Source organism: Solenopsis invicta, chromosome 6, assembly GCF_016802725.1.
Source record: "Solenopsis invicta isolate M01_SB chromosome 6, UNIL_Sinv_3.0, whole genome shotgun sequence".
Taxonomy (NCBI): domain Eukaryota; kingdom Metazoa; phylum Arthropoda; class Insecta; order Hymenoptera; family Formicidae; genus Solenopsis; species Solenopsis invicta.
The window spans coordinates 330,337-346,557 of record NC_052669.1 but is presented as its reverse complement, the minus strand read 5'-3'; the positions used below and the strand labels follow the sequence as shown (position 1 = coordinate 346,557).

The window sequence follows — 16,221 nt, the reverse complement described above, 5'->3', positions numbered from 1 at the left end:
CGTCCTGTCCCCGCATAATCCCCTCTCGAACCAGTACCACGTGTATCTTATAGGTGTATATCTTATAGGTGTATCTCTTTTTTTCTTTTTTTTTTTATTAACCGCTCTATCCGTTTCGCTTCCGCTCTAATTAAACCGAATATATATTATGTACAAGGTTATACAGCTCATGTTTTAAGAGAATTTTCTACTTTGTCACACCGACTCTTAGATTTTTAGACTTTTTAAATATTGTTCAAAATTTTATTTATTTAAAGATTGATTTTCATTTAAAAAAAAAATATGAATAATTTATTAACAATAATTAACAATATGTCTATTTGAACTTTACGAAATGGATGTTTTAGACAATTCAATAAAAAAATCAATAAATTATCAAGATAACTTTAGCTTCGACAACAACTGCAAATGTTTTAAATAAAGTGACGTTTAAGTTTTTCAAAATTGTAGTTCACTAGAATAGCTAAATTCATGATTACTGATCCAAACTATCCAAAGTCAACTAAATCTATGATTAATAAATTATTATTTACATCCTTTATTAAAAAATAAAAAATAAAAAATCAATCTTCAAATAATTAATAATTAATAAAAAGTAAAAGTTTGAAGAATATTTACTTTCCTAGGTAAGAAAAAAAAATCTTAAAAATCTCTTAAAGATCAGAAAAGTAGAAAACTAGAAAACTAGAAAAGTAGAAAACTTCCTTAAACAGCTAAATTAATATTAAGCATTGATTTACAGATACTAACAAAATTGTATCTTGTTCTATAATGAGAAAGTTTAATACACAACAAAGTTTATATAGAATACTGTAAGTTTATGTAGAAATTTAACACAATGAAGTTTATATAGAACTATGCTTCTTTAATTTTCGCAAATAACAAACGCCTGGTTTTTTAGATTTAATGTTCTTTTATCAATCTGAGGTAAATTAAAAAATATATATATTAAATTAACAAATGCAATATAAATTATTTCAATTTTAAACAAAAATATCAAATAAAACATTTATTTATAATGCAATTTCAATTTACTTCTAATCTAGCCTAATTAGACTTTTTAATATTGTTCTAATACAGAATCTGATTCGTCATTGTTTACACTAGTGTTACCGAATTAACGAATATTTTACGTCAGTCAATCTTAAGTATCTCCGTTGTTATCAATGTGATAAATTTTTATAACTGAGATGAAATATACTGAATTTGCTAATTTATTTAACATTTTCAAATATACTTGCCACTTATATCTAATTATGTATTTAATATAATACAAATTTATTAAATACAAAATACAAATTTATAAAATTATATTCAAGAAAAACTTAAAAAATAAAAGAAATATGATGATAAATAAATATGACAGGAATCAATTTATATTTCTTTCTTGTTTATAACCATTGAAACTAAACGAATCACGGATGTTTTAAAAAACAGATCGCGGTTCATAGAAGTTCGGGAAATATACTCTAATATAAACTATTTCACCAGCTATTATAATTAAAAATCTATAACATTTAATTAAATTTACAACAATTTATGAGAAATATGATTTAAACTAATAAGAGATGAAATTGTCTCAAAAATAAAAACAAAGTACAAAAAATATTTAAGTAATAGAGAAATTCGCTCTTACGTAAAAAAATCAACGATATCATATCTCTCATGTTTATTGTGTTGTTTGGCGACAAATAAAAATTATATAAATCATTATGCCCTATCAAGTCAAATGGATCCGAGAATCTTCGCGAGTCACGATGTCCATCGTAATTTAATTTTTTTCTCTCATTAACAAAAACTTAATCAATAATTTATAAAACGTAGACTAATAATAGCTCGAAATGCTAGTTATAACAATGATTTATAAACATAAAAATAAATGTTAAACATGTAATGCGTCATTCTTAGTGACAAGCCATATTCTAAATAATATTTAAATTCAAAAGTAATACATAAAAATCAAAATTAGCACTCGCAACGTTACAAAAATTACTGCTTTTTCAATTGAATTGTACATTGTATCGTTGCAACATGAGTGAATCCTAAGTTGTCCAAGACATAAACCCGAAAATGATTCTAATATACTTCCATGATAATATATAATAAAAGTCAAAATATCCAAACTATAATATTAATTTGCTTCCGTCATTATACAGATTGTTTAGAGAATATGAAGCTGTGATATTTATGTCTACATTGTAAAAACTTAATCTTCTGGTTCGCCTTGCACAACGTAATACGTCACAAGTAAATCTTATTCTACACTCCAATCATCTACATCTACTAAAATGCATAAATGTATTGAATATCTCTGAATGTTAAAAGCGGCAATATTTTTGTAAAATATTTTCACATTTCTCTTTTCTCCAAGCCAATCCAGAATCCGCCAACAGGTTGCAACGAAAACTCCTTTTTATTGAATACAACTGGTTGTTCGACGGTTTTTTCCGTAGTTTTCAGAATAAACTTTTGCAAAAGATGAGCTATCAGAATCTTGGTCTCCATTAAAGCAAATCGATTGCCGATACATTTTCTAGGTCTGTGGCCAAACGGTAGATAAGTATACGGTAAAATATTGTCTTTGTTCTCCTCGTTGAACCTCTCGGGATCAAATTTGTTCGGATTCGGAAAGTACTGCGGATCGCGATGTATACCATAAATCGGAAACATCAGTATATTGTTAGGCTCGATGATCGCATTCTTACAGCCCGGTTGCGACGGTGGCAATTCGTATCTCTTTGTGCAAAGTCTGTCGATAAAGATTGTCGGTGGATACTTTCTGAGAGTTTCAGAAATCACCATATCCATGTAGGACATCTTCGATAACGAGTCGTAAGAAATCTCACCGTTCCCTTCGGCGAGATGCTGTCGCACCTCCTCGCGCAAACGATCCTGAATGTCTTTATTAACTGCCAATTCGTGAACAACGAAGCACATCAGCGTCGAGGATGTATCAAAACCGGCGAAGAAAAAAATGAAAGCCTGCGAGACGATATCGTCCAGAGTCATTTGGTGTGTGCTGGCGCTTTTCTTGTCCCGAGCCTGCATCAGTAAATGAATCATATCCGGTCGGACGATGTCTTGCTCTTCTCGTGCTTTGATAGTTTCCCCCACGACAGTTTTAAAAAACTTGGCTGTAGCCGATGGAAAAAATGTTAGACCCATCCATTGATAGCAATCCACTAGAAAATTTGGTAGCCTCCAGGCCTCTCGTGTAAAACTCATTCTCTCGATCCTTCATTGAGTTCACACTTATGCCAAAGGCTGCGGTAGCAATTACGTCGTTGGTGTACCGTCTGAGGGCTCCCTTTGTTTCGATCGCATGACAGATTTCTGGATGATCCGCCAAATAATTAACAAAGTCCTCGGAGCATTTCGAAATCAAATCAAACATGAACTTCATCTTGCTAGCGGTGAAAGAGGGGCTCAATGTATTTCTCATTTCTTTCCAACGATCACCGCGCAGGGCGAAGATGTTCGTCAACGACTCTTCGTCAACGAAACTACGATGATCCGGGAAGTGTTCAAAATCCTTCACCATGACGTCTCTGATCAATTCGGGATCACGCAGTAGCACGGCAGGCGTGCCAAAATCCATCATTCCAATATATTTAGCGTTCGGAAAGTAATCGTATAAAAATATACAATAATCAGCAAAACTGATGCGGCGCAAGAACAATTTTCAACCCGTTAGGAGAGACGATAGCGAATTTGGTAAGTAAGGCACGCCTTTATTTCTCCAGAAAAAATACGAACGGTGCATTACAGTGACAACTTTTAAGATGTCTACGCCAATAGCGATCAGAGTAATTAACAGTAGCGTAAAGGCCGACGAAAGCAACGACGAATCCATCGTGACGGTAAAGAGACAAACGAGATACGCGGCATAGAACGTTATGAATGTGTACGTGCCGCGCGGATCTTATCGTGAATGAAATGAAGATAAGAGGGAGATACGCCTCTTGCTATTATAGCGAGTGTACGTGTTACATCAGAAATTGAAATCACGAGGTATATTAATCACGGCGGTTAAATGCGCATAATACTTTTGAACATGCCGTGACTCATTAAAGTCGATCATTAATAATTTAATTAAAAACAAAAAAAAATGATTTTATGTTTCGATAAAAAGTCACAAGATTTTCAATACAAAAACAATTACTAATGATTACGTAAGCACCATTGGATACATGATGTATGAATCATGCATTTTATACTCGTGCACAAGATTGATACTTTGATCAGCTAGACTCTGTAATTCTTAATAATAGTATATTGATATCATTAAGCCGCCATTATCATCGCGGAGTTTTCGGTCGACTGTTCGATATCTGAAATTAACGTGTTCATAATAGTAATAAACTCGAGCTTAAAATCGTGCAGATTTCAAATAGCTAAATTCATTACAAAAAAAGTGTCGTTTGAAAAGCTAAAAAAAAGGTGAACTTTATCTGCGTATTACTCATCAAGTATATTAAAAATTCCAATCAATTGTTATTAATAATCGATTTCTTTTGCTATTGAAAAACATGTACACGCAAACACGTACATACATACATGTACTCTTCTCTCACAAAAAATAAACTAAATCCAAGATCTTATTACTCACCGATAAAAACAAAGATCTGATGATGTGAGTAGCGCAACAGCATCGAGATCGACACCGTCTGAAACAATAAACAAGACAAATTACATATCAAAAATTTCCAAAAATATAATCACATCGCAATTAGCACAGATATGTTATTGATTAAAAATGTCGATCAGCATTATGAATTACTGAGTATTCTGAAATTTTGCCCGAGCAACTTTGACAAAGTTACGGCGTCACGTAAATTGCGAACTGGTCGCTCGTAGTCGGTTAGCGGGTTGAGCGAATGTTGAAATTGAATTGCGATCGGTTCAGATTGCCAGCACCTGACACCCTCGAAGATAATCCGTTATTTGCAACAGGCAGCTTTAGTAACGGGGTCGTTCGATTTCACCTTATACGAATGCGCAGATGTTATTAAAAGAAAAAAGAATAGAGAGGAGAAGGGGGGGGGGAGAGAAAGCGAGCTATTAAAAACTTTTTTCTGATTAGATTCTTCTTCGAAAGAATGATATTGACGTAGTAGCTTGGCATTATTTTCTCGTTCAAACAAAATATCATATTGTTAATTTACAATAAATGGTGCCGTGAAATGTACTATGTAGACACGCAGAGAGAACATTCTTTGTAAATCAAATTTTCGAAATAAAAATGTAATTCGGAATGAACATCTCTATCTCTCCGTCATATTCGATTTTATATAAACTGGATATTCCTCTGGTATATTTTTTCACAAGTTTTCATTAAATTAAGAATATATTATATCTATTTTTCAATTAATGAAAAAATTTTTAATTATTATATATTGCATTTGAAAGTGATAGAAAAAATTTAGCGGCAATTTTCTATGTAGCTCAAAAACTATTTAACTGAGAAATAAAAATGTAAAATTCTAATAAAAATATATTATGAGAAATAATAATAAAAACCTGAACCATTTCATGCAAGTACTTATAAGTACTATAGAATTCAAAATAATTAATGTACAGTTTCATTGCGATGCAGAGATTACGTTGCAAATCCGAATGTGCATTTTCGTGTGTAAAATCGTATCATATTTACACAAAAAAAAAAACAAAGATTTTTTAGTACATATTATAATAATAAAAAATAATAACAAATAAAATAGTCTATAAAAATATATCGTTTAATAAAAATAAAATATTAACACAACTTTCATGTGTAAATATATCCCTGTTTAAAAAGTACAATAAGAAATGATAGAAACCTATAGAAATTTGATAGAAATCCTATATAATCTTATCTGAACTTATATAGATTTCTATTCATTTCTCATCAGACTTTTTAAACAGGGCTTTAATATTTATTTAAGGTAAAAATATTAACACATTCGTCAAAATAAGTGTAACATATTCTTAAGGCTTTCTTTAAGGGACGAATAACTCCCGCAGCAAGTAAAAAATTTAATTTAATCAGAAGTGTACTAAAATCTTAGTATACGAAGATATTAAATATGTATGTAAGAAGCTATTACAAGAGCGATATATTAATAAAAGTATAAAATTATAGTAGAATAAACAATATTAAATAAAAATCGATCGATAACTATAATTAGGGTTGCCAGGTCTCCGGGATTTCCGGGAAAGTTCCGAAATTCATCGGCTTGTCCCGTATCCAGTAATTGAAGGTTTCTGTCCTGGAAATACATAATTTTAACGAAATCTCAGCATTTATCCAATACAATATTTTTTGGCCACTTCTCACAATTTCAACTGTCAATTTACAATTTACATTAAACAGATTTAAACGATCTGAATAATTGTGTACACTGTGATAAGTTTTTATAACATTTTAAACTGAAGTAACTTATTGTTAAGATAGAAAGACAAGTGAAAACTAGGCTGCATAGTTTTTTTGAAGATTTTTTCTTAATAATTAAAAAAATCTTTAGTAAAAAAACTATACATTCTTGTTTTGATTCGCTCTTCTATTTTAAATAAAATTATTTTAGTTTAAAATGTTATTATTAAAAAATGATAACAGTGTATCATGATTTATGCGGGGATAGTAACTGGAACAATATTCAAGTCAAATATATCAATAATCCATTTTGCATCCATCGCCTTATTGTTAGACATATCCCGGAAATGTTGATATTAGATCTGGCAACCCTACGTATAATACAAATTAATAAGTGAAAAAGATCTTCTTCGATCAAAGCAGATCTTTGTAAAGAGATCTTTAAAATAGTTCCCCTCAATAACGCCTTTCTTTTTAAATATTGATAAACCTTTTTATTTTATTTTTTTTTATTAAACAACTATTAAAAATGAGAGCATCGTGATGTTTTGCTAATAGGAAAAGACGAATTAATACGTTTGTAAAATTCATCAATAATAAATAACGGTGCTAGATGTTTAAGCTTTATATGCTAATTTTAGCTTTATATGCTAATTTTAATATTTCCTCGACAAAGTAAAATTTTTCGAAAGTCAGAATCAAATTCATTCAACGGTTGAAAAATTAGAAAAAATTTTTAATTTTTTATTTCAGAAACCAAAATTGACTGATCATTCTTTATTAAAGAATCCTCATCAAACCCGCTTTTTTCTATCGTGACTAATGGACATCCTTTACAGCAAATCTGACCATTTGATGGCATCTATCACAGGTACGGTCAATCGAATTCGATATAAGAGATGCGAGCCCTGGAGGCTGAAACGAATGCAAGCGACAAACGTGCAAACACAGAGGCGAACAAGGAGAAAGATAAAGGAAGAGGGAATAGTATTTCATACTGGATCACATTGTAACGGAGCGCCGGACGTCGCGTGCACATGACAGAGGAGATACACGATGATACATGCACGACGACAGTCGTGTGCACGTGACTCGACGGGCGGGCCGGCGGGGGTGGCTCAGGGTAAGCCCTCCAGGCAGCTGGGGCAGCTGGGGCAGCTCGAATTCACGTGTCGCGGCACGAGCGCTCAACCCTTTACCTGATATCGGCGCCGCGCCGCATTCGCTCTACACTGCAAAGCGAACCACATTGTTCGGTCTAGAGAACAAAATATCTCACCGCCGAGCAGAAATCCGAGTCACGAGTTGCACCATGGAGACGAGTACGCGAGTATCTTATCACGTCCGATGTCAGTGAGAAGCTCTCGCAATGCTCGCAATCACTTCCCGTAAATAAGATTTTCAGTTTTTACAAGGGAAAATCCTCAACTCAGAAATTCAACAAATCATGAAAAAATGTTACTTTAGCAATACTGTAACAAATAATAAACTATTTTATCTATGTACAAAAAGATAAAAACTAATGGCCAATAAGAATCGATACGAACTTTGCGTGTGTAAATTAATTCACTTTATTAAATGTAACAATTGATAAGAGCGTTTCTCAAACGCTAAATAGCTTTTGCTAAAACATATTAAGTAGAGACGTTTTGATTCACATATCGAGTGCATTTCAATGCATTAAGTGAACTACTTAAAATATTGATATATCATTTGCTGAAGCCCCCTTTTCCACAGCACTATAGTATTCTAACTTTAGATAGAGTATATGCGAGTAACTTACGCAAACGGACCTGTTTGAACGTGTTCTGTCCGATTTCTTCTTTTTTTTTTTTATTAATAAGATTACTCAAAAAAGTTTCACTTACACACAACAAAACTTTGTTACCGTACCGTTCAAATTTTAGTTGACTAAAAAAGTTGAGCCACCATATCAATCGAAAGAGATTTCAAACTTTTTTTACCCCCTGGTCCGAACCTCCTATCTCATTCCGTCTTCACACAGCAAGCATTTAAAACTTATATGGAGCCTATCAAATATACTTGTGTGCTTAAGGATTAATTACTAAACGCAGGAGGCCCAAATCTTTATTAAAATAGGCAACGTTCTTTATCCGATTAAATATCAATTTGTGTTTTATTTAATTCCGGGTACTTTTTGAACAGAATGTGTCTATCGTGTTTGACGTAAATATTTTCATTAAAGATTTTTCCTTTTCAAGAATTTCTAAAACGTGATTTCAGTCAAAATCATGAGAACAATCTATTCTATATTCCATTATCACTGAGTTCTCTATCATATATCTATTGATATAGTTCTTATGTTGACATCCTCGTCTGAAGTAATAGGCTCATTGTCCAACACAGCTTCGTAGTTATTACAATTAAATCTACTTTCTTTTGCTGACCAAATTTGCTTCGGAGATATAAAATCAATCTCTGACAATTGGATCATTTTTCATTTTTGTTTTATTACTAAACAATGATGTCTTTAATTGATATATCTCATTTAAAAAATAAACTTTTTTGTTTTATTATTCACCAACAAAATAAAATTTGTTTATTATCTTTTGTTGGTGAATAATAAAACAAAAAAGGACCCAACAATTTTCAGGAGTTACTTTGAGAGTACATTTGGACAAAAAAAAAAAAAAAATAGTTTATTACATATCACCAAGTTTAATAATTTTTTGAATTTCTGAGTGGGGGCCTTACCTTGTCAGTATAATAATAATAATAATAATAAATTAAAAATTAAAAAAAAACTTCAAAAGTGTCTCACAAATTTCGTTGCAAAATCTACAGATAATTTTGTAGACAAAAAAAGAATAAAAAAATAAAAAAACACTCGTGATATTGACGCTATAATTGTAAAGCGTAATGATTTTAATTATAATCGTAACATGCGAAATATACATTACTATTAAGCATCATGTTATCATTAGGAGTTTCACCGGTGATCTCGACCATAATATGCCGCAATCTATTCCACCACAATTTGATACAAAATTACCAACATGGGGCCACTACGATGAATACGATGCCTCTAATAACCTTGATTTATACCCGGATGGTTCAGCTCCAAAGGGATCGCACGTGGATGAGGACACTAGGGATAGGAAAGCTATGCGCAGACAGGTTACTTTAGCGGATGGTTAGCTTGGATTGATTGCCATATCATTTTACACGTGTTAGACTATCGTATAGGTAAGCGTAAAATCGTCTCTCCGATGCAGAGAAATTTATTATCGCCAAAAAAAGGCTGCGAGCAAACTTAAAATTCACATGGCACAATAGTCTTATCGTTCCATATTTTTCGTCAAAAATACGCTCTATGTTTGATCAGAAAAATATGCTTTGATCAGAATTAGGTAAGTAAATTTTTTTACTAAATCAAGTTAATGGCTTATAAAATCAATTATGTTAAAAGTAGCATAAACCAAAAAACTAATTCAGTTAAAAATTGCGTTAAAACTAAAATGAATTGAGTTAAAATCAAAGTTAATTTTGAAAAGCATTGATTATATTAAATTAGAATGTCGTTATTTTTATAATTAGTTTACTTTAAATAAAATAATTACACTATAAATCAAATAAATTTGATATTTTCTTTTCAAATTAAATTTATATAAAACAATAAAGAAATATTGTTTTATATACAATGCATTTTTTTCTTTTACGCGGGTGAATTTTTAACTTAGAAAAAAATGTTATTAAATTAAGTTTATGTATTAAAGTTTATGTATTTTAGTAATGAGTTGAAGTAAAAATAAACTTATTTGAAATTAAGTTAAGAGTTGATAACTTCTTAACTTTATTATTTAACTCTTTGAAAACCAATATGTCTATTTGAACACTCCTATTTATTTTGTAAACTATTTGCTCAATTTAACAGCAAGATTTGCTCTATAGGATAATTTAATAATGTGTTATTCAAATCTAAAGTCAAAAATTCAAAATAGTAGATCCAATATGGATCTACAAGTCTTGCAGAGGTTATTTTTCGCTATCATCTGTAATCTATACCTTCGGAGTTATTTGCGTGGTCGGATTAAAATGGGTCATCCTCTATATGAGAAAAATTTAGATTCTAAGTGATAAATAATAGTTTACTATACATTGAAAAATTTCTTGCATTTTTTAATTTTTCACGAATATAAATATGTAAATGTGTGTAAATCTATATCAAATTCTATAAACATATACACATAATTGATCACTAAATCAATCATAAAATTCATAAAATACTTACAAATACGAGCATAACAAAAAATGCAGCTAAATATGATGTCCGTGCCATCCACATGCTCACAAATCGATAATGTTCTCCTGTTACCACGTTCCTGTCAAAGTAATCAAAATTTATACAAATTATCTTTCATCTCAATATCCGCAAGTCTCTAATGCTTTTTAATGCATTTTTATCGTTTATCGTAAATAACGATCGTTTTATTAAGAATTACATTTTTAAAGTAATGATTTTTAAAATAATGAAAAAATTACAAATTATTCTATATTATATTTGAAATAAAAAAAAATTGATGCTTATTTTCTACTGGAATTAAAAATAATTTTTATATGAGCTAAAAATATGCTCCAATAAAAATGTATCAAATAATTGGAAAAATCTGATTCTTTTTTATATAAGTACTTTAAGTTAACTTAAAATAATCAAAAGTTTCATTGCAATGAAAAGATTAGTCCTATAAATAAAAAAAACTTTAATTATTTCTAGAACAACTAAGCTCAGAATCACCATCAAATTTCGCATAAATTATCTCAAAGATTTAAGGCTCCTGAGTACTCGCCGCGGCCATATTGAAGTCGTGACGTCAGAAGCGAGAAATTGCGTGAAATGACACGTAATTTTGTCCGACATGCCATTTGTAAATAAAGCCAATTTGGATAAAACAAACTAAGCAGATGACTTTAAAACACTTCTAAATATCGGTCACGACTATCCTTTTTCCGCCTAACAATCAGTAAATAGTTGTAAAAAGCATGTAAAGTGAAGCAATTGAAACAGGAAAACACATGGGCACATAATTTTGTCCGACGTGCCATTTCTAAATAATGCCAATTTGGATAAAACAGACTAATCAGATGGCTTTAAAACATTTCTAAATATCGGTCACGACTATCCTTTTTTCGCCTAGCAGTCAGTAAATAGTCGTAAAAAGCATGTAAAGTGACGTCTATTCAGACAGGAAAACACACGGATAGCTATTAAAAGGAGTGAAAAATGTACTTTTATGTATAAAATTCAAAGAAACTTTACTCGCGGTCCATTTTTACGTATTTGGTAAATACGAGACAAGTCATGTTTTTACAATGAAACACATAATAACAAAATGACATGCACGATAACATTTCATCGTCAATCTGTCACGTTTCACGTTTATTAGTTCTAATTTTGTTCGCGACGAAATGTCGCTACCATCAACGCGGAGTTCTCGGATGAGGAGTCAGGAGCCTTAAAGTACTTATAAAAATATCGATATTTCTCCATTATTTTTAAAATCTTAATTATAACAATTTAAAATAGTAATACATAAAATAAATAAAAACAAATTGTTTAACAAAAATGAAAATATTATAAACATAACTTTCATGTGTGTGTGTGTGTGTGTGTGTGTGTGTGTGTGTGTGTGCATGTGTGTGTGTTTGTGTATACACAGAAAATTAAAGTATAAATATTAATACATTTATAAAAATATATGCAATTCACCATTAAACATAAAAGTAACATACTTACCGTAAAAAACCTTTGTTGTCTTCGTGTTCTGCTAGCGTCTTAATACTTGCCATCAACAAATCATCGTATCCCAAAAACTCATCGAGTATCAAGCGCGAAAATGCATCACCGAAACATTTATCATTCAATGGATCCAAAGTGACAATTTTTACTGGAATGTTTAGTCTTTGTCGAGCTGCTGGTGACAATCGCAGGAAACCATATTCCAATGAATATTCCACGATATACCCATCATCTGAAAATATGATAGAAAATATAATGAAAAATTTATGTTAATAAAGAAACGGTTTTATTTATATGTACATGTATGCATGTGTATATGTACATATTATTTAGATATACAAAATAAGGTTTTTAACTTGATACATCTTAATATCTTGAGAAATATGCATCTTATGAAAAAATTGTCTGAGATAAAATTTATTTGATTCGAAAGGGCAATAAGATGACGCTATCAGTTGACATAGACGATGGCTATGTCAGTAGACTACCTGTGAAACTGATATCAACTTCATTTTTTTAAATGAAAATTTCAAATTTTATAGCATTTTCTTATTTTTTAAAAATAACTTTTTGATTAATTACAATTCATTTTTATATCATTTTGACATTATTGTGACTTAATGTTCTACTTGTAATACCACATGGAGATTTATAATTCAATATATGTATTTTTATACTATTTAATGAAAAAATATTTCAGTATAGTGTTTTAAAAACCTCTCGACTTTAGGTATAACAATATGCTACAAATAAACAAATGGAGGTTTCTATTTAAAAAAATAAAATTAATGTTGATTTCACCGATAAAAAACGCCATCTATGACTTAACTGATATCGTTATCTTACTACTCTCCTCAATTTAAACAAATTTGATGTAGAAAAATTTTTTCGTAAGATGCATAATTCTCAAAATATTTGAATCTCAAGTTAAACCCTCACTGTGTATATACATTAATAACACTTCTAACATTAAAATATTTGTGTAACATGAATTATATCTACATATATAGATATATAATTTTATTTATATTATTTATATTAAAATATTTTGGTATTAAACGTTATTTAAAAAAAAAATTACTTGTATTACGCTTATTAATTTAGAATAATAATTATATTTCAATTCTCACCAATTAAATTCTCATAATTAAAATTGTAATATATTTGTACAGATTATTTACCTATTCTAGCTGTTTTATCAATGTCCAATGTACTATCTTTTAACTGTACAACGTTATCTTCATTTGAATGATCAGGTACTTCCGTAGAGTTACCTTTTGCACTCGTAATTTTTTCCCCAGAGGACTAAAATAAAATGTATATAAATATTTCACATTATCGAATTGTGTTATATATATTGCTTTGCTGATATATCAAATACTTATTTAATTCCACAAAAAATAAATATCAATCATTTTTTTATGTCTGATATTTATTTTTAAAACATTAAAAAATCTTATATTAGTGTTGCAAGTAGTGTTATTAATATTTTCAAATTAGGAGACAAACATACTATTTTTTTAGCTATATTTAAACCATTCCAAAGCTTCGTTGACAACGATGAGCTCATTGTTGTATTTGTTGTGCTTAAGTCAGGATTTTGTATATCTCCAGAGATTGTTGCACTTCTTATCAGATCTTGCTCAAGTGATGTTAAATTCTCATGATTCTCCTCGGCAGAGGCCGAATTTATGTCTCGTTCTTCCTCAACGGCCGACGGTTCAATATTTATAAAGCTAATATAAATATAAAAAAAAAATATATATATATATATATATATATATATGCTATCTATACACAAAGTTAATAAGATCGCACGGGAAAAAAAATTAAAGTTGCCATAACAGAATAATAATGTTATTTGTCGCCTATCCATATAAAAGTTATAGAAACCATACTAGAAGCGATCTATATGGTTGTCCAACCTTAACAAGTATAATTGCTATATGGATATTATAATAGTAACATAATATAAACTAATATAATGATATTATCGAATGACAATGGTAACACATGATCAGAAATGTAATAAAATCTGTTCACAAGTAGTTCACTTAGTAGCAAATTGATGGCAGAAACAGAGCTCTACACGTAGTTTAGAAATTTAATGCAGCAGATTGGCAGCAGAAATCAAACAGAATCTATCACCAATTTGCCGTTAGATTAGCTTAAATTATATCGGCAAGCTCTGACAGAAGAGACACAAGTTCAATGCGAACACAATTGCTACTAATCTGCTAGAATAAAAACATTTCGCTGACAAAGATATAAATAATATACACAAAAAGGATCACACTTTATTTTATGTATGAAAATTCTTTGTTAGTTACTTTTGCTATCTATTACTGTAATCAAATTTTCAGTACTGTGCAACTATTACTACACTTACACGGTCCAATTTACGCCGGAGTTATAACATCAATGTCATAAAACTGGGTAATCATAAATATTTCTCTGAAGAATGGGATGACAGTGATCGTCCAGTCTTATAACGTCAATGTCATAACTTCGGTATAAATCAACTATGTAAATGTATATATCTTATAGATCTTTTAATTATACTATTTACTCCATTAAAGAGAACATTAAAGAGATAGCAATAATTTTTTGATTGAAACAACCAAATGTATTCAAACTGAATGTTACATAAGAACTATAATTGTATAACTAAATGTATCATAAAAACTATGATTACAAGATGAGCATATTTTAACAACTGTATTCAATATAATATCAGTAAATTTAAATTCACATACATTTTTTTTCCAAACTAGAAACTATTGTTATAACAACCATAGCATTTTTTCCTTGTGTTAATACATTTTTGCATCTTGTGTAATATTTATATTTTAGCTTACCCATCTCCAGTTATTATTCCTAAAGCAGTTAAATCACCAACTTTCTCTTGTCTCAATTTCTCCTCTTTGGCGTAACTTTTCTCTATACTATAATCTTCACCACCATTCCTGAGAATTTCGACTCTCAATATGCCATCTCGCGGCCATTCATCTCTTATGTGCTCTAAACAATTGGTTGGTGCACGTGAAAATACTATGTGGATATAAGCCAATACAAAAAATGCCAATATAGCCTGTAAACAAAATTATTAGAATAACTTTTATAACATTTTATAGTTTTTTTATTTGGTTACTTCGTTTCTTATACAGAATGTCTCAAACTTGGCCTGATAAAGCTAATAATAGATGCTTAGACTTAAAGTCGACAAGCTGTTCAAAATTTGCGTTCTCAAGCATGGCGATGCATCTTGCACACCGCACGATAAATGTGTACAAAATTAATGTGAAAAATAAGAATCATATTGGAAACTTCTTCACTATTGAGCGATGTCACTGAGTGTGTGTATTTTGGATAATTTAATTTATCAACTTTAAACCTTTCTCATTTAAAAACTATTTCAACATTGATATTTTGGTATTGGAATTTTTGTCTCAAAATGATCTCAGAAAGTTCTCATTAACGGGTGTAAGTATGAGACACCTTGTATAGAAATTAATTTGTTATATATACAGAGTAACAGATAAGAAAAAACTTAAGGAATGATTTTAAACTATATAAAAAGACAAAAATCAAGAGTAACAAAATTACGACTACTTCATTTTTAACCCTCATCCTGTAATGTGTTTTTTGGCATCCGTTAATTGTAACAAAGAGAAGGGAGGGTCATTAATGTCCAACATGGTTTTTTTAATGGATTAAGTGATTCAAAAAATATTAAAAATTCATGTACCTTTCTTAACTATTCTTTCAAATATTCATTCTTATTCAAAATCAACAATCTCATATCGTCCTCATTATTATCTTCTTCAAAATATGTATCATTTCAAGGACAAAAGTTATCATAATACCTCCACGGCAAAGCAATTTGCCATTTTTTTTTTCAAGATAGAAAATTTTTTCGTTGTGTGTGCGTGCGTGGCTTGAAAGCTACAGTGTACTGTAACTTTCAAGCGTCACAACTCGGAAAGTACTTAACAAAAATAAACTTTCTTGTAGTGTTTTGGAAAGGTCTCGAGATAAGCTACAAGAATATGTAATAAAAAGTAAGCAGTCCCATTTAAAAAATGGAACCTAGTTCGTGGAATGTTAAATA

General features: G+C 30.2%; 2 protein-coding genes across 5 annotated transcripts in view; both read right to left on the bottom strand.

Moving 5' to 3' along the window:
* LOC105205272 (membralin) overlaps positions 1-16,221 on the bottom strand; it is a 103,332-nt gene that overhangs the window by 85,146 nt on the left and 1,965 nt on the right. For all 4 annotated transcript variants that reach the window (XM_039451362.1, XM_039451360.1, XM_039451359.1 and 1 more), the window contains exons 3-8: positions 14,969-15,201; positions 13,624-13,846; positions 13,292-13,415; positions 12,108-12,342; positions 10,605-10,695; positions 4,610-4,667 (exon numbers count right to left, since the gene is read on the bottom strand). In XM_039451362.1, coding sequence (XP_039307296.1) covers positions 4,610-4,667; positions 10,605-10,695; positions 12,108-12,342; positions 13,292-13,415; positions 13,624-13,846; positions 14,969-15,201 — 964 coding nt within the window. The remainder of the gene's footprint in view (positions 1-4,609; positions 4,668-10,604; positions 10,696-12,107; positions 12,343-13,291; positions 13,416-13,623; positions 13,847-14,968; positions 15,202-16,221) is intronic.
* Positions 76-4,603, bottom strand: LOC113003015 (cytochrome P450 9e2-like). The gene is given in 2 exon segments (XM_039451363.1): positions 76-3,172; positions 3,174-4,603. Coding segments are annotated over 2 exon segments (1,251 nt in total). The 5' UTR covers positions 3,602-4,603; the 3' UTR covers positions 76-2,349.